This window comes from Frankliniella occidentalis, unplaced genomic scaffold (assembly GCF_000697945.3).
Source record: "Frankliniella occidentalis isolate FOCC.00 unplaced genomic scaffold, Focc_3.1 Scaffold38, whole genome shotgun sequence".
Classification (NCBI taxonomy): Eukaryota; Metazoa; Arthropoda; class Insecta; order Thysanoptera; family Thripidae; genus Frankliniella; species Frankliniella occidentalis.
Window position 1 is genome coordinate 1,348,840 of NW_026267168.1, and position 5,639 is coordinate 1,354,478.

General features: G+C 49.1%; 2 protein-coding genes across 2 annotated transcripts in view; one reads left to right on the forward strand and one right to left on the reverse strand.

Annotated features, from left to right (window-relative positions):
• Positions 1-1,959, reverse strand: part of LOC113213074 (uncharacterized) — a gene marked incomplete in the record, with an annotated part of 16,115 nt that extends 14,156 nt beyond the window's left edge. The window contains 7 exon segments of the mRNA XM_052266412.1: positions 15-192; positions 299-529; positions 612-780; positions 857-998; positions 1,089-1,294; positions 1,367-1,625; positions 1,714-1,959. Coding sequence (XP_052122372.1) covers positions 44-192; positions 299-529; positions 612-780; positions 857-998; positions 1,089-1,294; positions 1,367-1,625; positions 1,714-1,814 — 1,257 coding nt within the window.
• LOC113213758 (neprilysin-2) overlaps positions 1-5,639 on the forward strand; it is a 34,817-nt gene that overhangs the window by 6,129 nt on the left and 23,049 nt on the right. The window lies entirely within an intron of this gene.

A 5,639-nucleotide genomic window follows, 5' to 3' on the forward strand; every position in this document is an offset into this window, starting at 1 on the left:
TTATTTTTGTAAACACTTAAATTCATTGAGTTAATGCACAGCATTAAATGTCTCTCTTTTGGTAACGGAGGGCTAAAGTATCACTTGGGCAAACAAATGTACTCTTTTTAGCAGAACCAATGTGATGGCTCACACTGTAACAAGCTTTTTTACTGTCTCCTATACTATTATTCTGACTAGATAAAGAAACACCTGCAAAGAAATGCATTATTCAGGATTTAGAGCATCTAGGTACTGCAGTATACTACAATTAATGTTCTTCATTGAAATGAAGACACTCGGTTGAGCAAACACTCACCTCTACTTAGGTTATCAGGTTCTTGAATAACTTTTGGTAAAGTCACTATTATGTGATTTGATTGATTTTGGGATGTTGATTTCAACGGAGAGTACAAACTTTCTTTGAGACACTGAGTTCTACATGAATTGTTGGAGGAAGACGGACAAACTGGACAAGTGCCATGTCCACCTTCATCTTTATGCAATGGTTCTAAGAATAATCGTTCATTAAGCACATAGTGCTTGACACCTAGTAAAAAAAATATAAAATCTGTGTTTAAGTTCATATCCTTCCAATTTTTAGAAAGCTAGTAGAAGCATTTCTTGCATACATTCATGATCAGCTGGTGAAGTTCCCTCACATGTTGTTGCATGACAATCAGACCAGTGGGATTCCCTAAAGTGCTTTACTTTGTCAAGCAAATTAATCTCTGGCTCATTTTCATACTGTCTTGAGGGACAGATTTCAGGTATTGTAGCATGAGCGTAATTAACAGAAACCTACACCAGCACAAATATGAAAAATCAATATTAGAATGGCCTTAACTAACTAATGTAAGTTCAAAAAGCAATTTACCTCTGATGAGTTTCCTGATGGTAATGCAGATAAGTCATCCATTTTGGACCATTTCCTGTCAAATTGGTCACATGTATCAGCCCACCTCACTGCTCTCAAGTTTCTTGGAACTGAGGCTGCACGATATCTTTGTTGCTTCACCCTAGTGTAAAATTGTTGAGTACAATGATTACCATACTTTAAACAATTTTTCAGTCAGGAATTATTTTTTGCACTACCACCAAAGTTTTACCTTGTTGGAATTCGTTGTTTTTGGCTGTAAAGCTGAACAACATATTTGCTGTCTGCCTTGGCTTGAATATTGTTTTCTTGGGTGCAATAGCATTTTGATATAGCATGTGAGTGGGTTGGTGCATGCATTTGAACTTCTGCAGCACGTTGCTGTTGCAGTGAAATTGACTTGAGTCTTTCAGATGTCCTGGAATCACTCACATTCTTCTAAAAAGGGGCAAGAAAAAAATTAATTGATGTGAATGTGTTCTTCAGTTGCGTTACAAAAATTTTAACTACCTTCATATTGTTCTGTGAGTTCCTCTTTAGATAGCTGTTTTGCGTTCCAGAAATAACATCATACACCTTAGTATGAGTTGGATCTCCTGAGCTCAGAGTGGACTGAATTCCAGAAAAGTTGTCATGACTGTACGTTTGAGTCAGTTGTTGAAGTACACTTTGGTCCCCCAAAACCATATGACGACTAGTATCACTGCACTGCTGCAGAGAAGAATTATGGATATCAGTCCTGTGCGCAGTGTTCCTCTCTAACTCTGGCCTTAAAAGATGACAAGTTGACATATTTTGGTTAATTATCTGAAGTTTTCAATTTTGTTTTCAGATGACTCATGCTTCAAAGCACTTACCCAACATTATAATTTTTTATTTGGTCACATAATTTTAGATCAAGAGCTTCCAGAAGATCTCTATTTTTCCTGCGGAGTGCTAAGGTCCTGGGACTTAACATCTCAAACCAAAACGCGCTACATGAGGGCGTAAGGTAACCCACCCACAATTAACTATCTTTCAATCATCAGCCGGTAAAACGTCAAACGTGACCATTCATTCCCTTCGTTTTTGTTTGACGTTTCATCAACAACAAACAGTGGTGCAAATAATAAGCTGTATGTGCATCTTCAGTTAATATTGCTATTGGTCGATTTGCGCCGCAACGCCTGGAGTGAGGCTATACCATTATGGACAGGCAGTCTATGGAAAATTCGAACCCCATCAGGGTACTTATTTCCAATTTGATGAATGGGGATGACGTTACTTTTTCTAAATTTATGTTTACTCCATTGCTCACACGCTCATTGATATCGTTCGTGGGCCGGCCAGAGCCAAAGTTCCTCAAGGGTACGAGCCCCTGTGAGGCGTGAAGGCCGTCAACGTCAACGCACGGCTGCACCACCGACGGGAAGTGCCGCAAGGGCCACCACTACACCGAGTGTCGACCGCCCCGCAAACGGCTTTTTGGGCTCGGTCCCCCAAAAGCCAGTGGGGACGGAGGGAAAAGTTGCAATCAACCTAATCTCTTCGACAAAAATGTTAAAGACGTGCGGAGACTTTGCGGGTGCGATAGGCGACAAATACTTGCAGCTCTTAGTTTAATAAACAAAATTCGTCAACGACTACAACGTGGGGGAAAAAAAAAAGATGAACCCCCTTGGGTTGTGCTTGTTGGGTCCAGGCGCGTCCTCGCGGCCGTCATGTGATCGGCGAGCGTGACTAAGCCATGATGGAGGCTGCACCAGATCTGTCGGATTAGAGGCGGAGCACCTCACCTACACCTACGCGCTGTTCGGCGGCGTTGTGTGTGTACCGGCAGCGGTGTGTACGGGATGGGCCGGCCGCCGCCGGGGTCTCTGCCCTTCCCCTCCAGTCCCCACTGACCCACTGACTGACTGACTGCCACTCATCATCCCCTTCGCGTCATAAGCACGTTCGACACGATGGGAGACGCGCGACCGGACCGGACCGGACGGCGCGATAGGTGCGCGCTCCGCCCTCCGTGTGACAACATGATATATGTCGCACGATGTGGCCACCATACTGAGAGAGGTCACTAAAGCGTTTCACTACTGACCGAAAGTGTCGTTCTAATCTAGACGCACGTACATACGTCCCTCACCCTCACTCACGGTCGCGCACACGCGTCGAGGTGGTTTCTGGAGGCGCCTTGGGGTAGGCAACCCATCCTGCGCGGGCGTTCCCTCTGCGGTCGCGAGTGACCGCTCGCCATACAGCGCACATGCCTTCTGTGAGTGTGTGTGAGACAGAGAGAGAGAAAGACGATGACGGGCGTCGCGAATGTGCGAGCGAAGCGTCGTACTTTGCAAATTCGCGGGAACGGCCCGCGGGGAGGCCACATAGTGGTCGGCGCTGCACTTTTGCCATCATCACACACTACTCAGCTTGACGTGTGCGCCGCGCCGGCCGGCCCTCTCCACCACACAGCACAGTCATGCTTGTGCGTCCACCTGGCTTGCAGGAGCGGGGACCGCCAGCAGCAGCAGCAGCAGCAGCGCCAGCAGGGTGAATCGGATGCGGACCGGATGAGCGCGCCGCGCCGCCGTCCCATTCGTCCCATTCACGCGTCCCGCGCCCGCCCCGCCACGCCGGCTGCCCGCCGCTGCCGCTGCTCGCTTTTCTGGGCCAGCGCTGTTCTGCTTTTGGGCCTTTTTGCAAACGCTTGTCCTGGGCGGGGCGGGGCGGGGCGCCGCTCCTGCCCTGCTGTGCGCCCCGACCCGACCCCATTCCGCTCACTGCTGCGGTGCGGTGGTGGGCCCGGGCCGGCCCCGCAGCGTGGCCGGCGCCTGCCTGGGACACACGACCTCGTCGCGCGCGTCTTCACGACAAGGGGTTCTTTACCCTCCATTAAAATCAGAAGAAGAAAAGAAAACAGGAAAATAAAAGAAAAAAGTTAGCTAAAAAGTAAGAAAAAAATTCCAGGAATAATTAAGGGAAGGTCAGTTTAAAATTTAAAGAAGAAGAGAAAAGTCCGCGTACGTTTGAATTTAGGGTATGAAGTAGCACTCGGCTACCCGCAGCCATGACCAGCTCCAGGCCCAGCCTGAGCTAGTACCTTGAAGCTGCGGGGTCGAGGCGTCGACGAGTAGAATAACTGCCGAAAGGAGTGACCACCTCGGTGCCCACCGAGCGAGAAAGTCAAAAGATGATTATTTAATGTCTGGATGTGTGACTCGAAAATGTCCGCAACGAATCCGATGCGGACGAGCAGACCGGAGCATAGAGACCAGCTCGCGAGCCGGTCTAGCCCATGGGCCCATGGGCCAAGCTGCGCGAGCGAGCCACCCGCTGGGCCCAGCGGGAGAAAGCTAAAACACACACACACAACAACTCGCACACACGCTGGGTCGCGGCGGGCGGGGAGCGCCATAGTTTTAGCCATTGAGTAACTATTTGATGGATGGGGGGTGCGAACACCGCGCCGCCCCGCATCGCACCGCTCTGCGCCGCGCCAAAGCCGCTCGCGGAACGAATCGCGACGACGCGATAAGACGACGATGGACGACGGCTCATGTGCCTCAGGTTGCGAGGGACGGTGCGTGTGGAAGTATTATTACTTTATTGATTTCTCTGGAAAGCGAAGTGTGTACGAATGTCGCACCTGCAAATGAGTGATAAAAAATCACACACTTGCTGGTGTGCGAATTTTTTTTCACACGACTGCAGGTGTGGATGACTCTTCACACACTTGGGGTAATGGCTACATTTCCAAGTGTATAAATTTTTATTCGCTCACCTACAAGTGTGCGACATTCGTACACTGGAATCTGCATGAACCTGTGAAGGACAATTTTTTAAAAAGGAAGGCGCTTATCAGTTTTTCTCACAGCCGGCATCACATATGATATAGCAAAAGGAACTGTGGGCTGTGTACTGTACTGTGTAGCCTCTTCTGGGATGTATCATCAGCGCAAAAAAGAATTCGTAGTTTAAAGTCTAAAATTTAGGCTGATGACTGATACAGCCAGCTCCTGGTCCTGGTATTGTACCCCATTTCCCAATATCTTGCCTTAAGAAAGGCCGTAGAAACTGCAAGTCGTACAAAATGTAGGTCCGTTTAAAATATTATACGCACCCTTCAGAAATGCCAGGTTGTACAAACGACGGCGGACCGCATACCCACCCACCCCCTCTGCACCCCTCGTGATTTAACACCGCGTTGTGCTGGTCATTGCCGTGCATCCTCTCTCTCTCTCTCTCTCTCTCGCTCTCTCTCTCTCTCTCTCTCTCTCTCTCTCTCCCTCCCTCCCTCTCGCCGCCGCCCGGGGCTGCCCGGCTGGCTCAGCGTAGCCGACCAGTCAGTCGCCGCTCGCCCGCCACCGGCTCCAGTCGCTCCGCTCGCCCAGCTCCGCTCCGCACTGCGACACAACAACAACGCCGTCCCGCCGGCTCTCCCGTTCGAGCGGCGCTCTCTTCTCCCCTCTCTTTCTCCCTCTCACCTGCTTCGCGGGCCGCAGCAGAGTCGCGAGAACACGTGAGTGTCTATTTGTTCGACTGTCCGTAAGAGAGAATTGTGTGTTTCAGTGTGTGTCGGTTGTCACGTCATTTTATGCCCTTTATTTGAAATTTCGTGAAGAGAAGCAGAAATTTTCTTTCTCTAGCTTCCTAATAGTACCTCAATGTAATTCATTTGGTCAAAGTTACTATTTTGCTCGTCATTTCCTCAGTCGCGCCCACTGACATAATGGTTTTCCCTATGGTCTTCCCTAAGGTCTTCCCTACGGTCTGCCCTATGGTCTTCCCTATGGTCTTCCCTATGGTC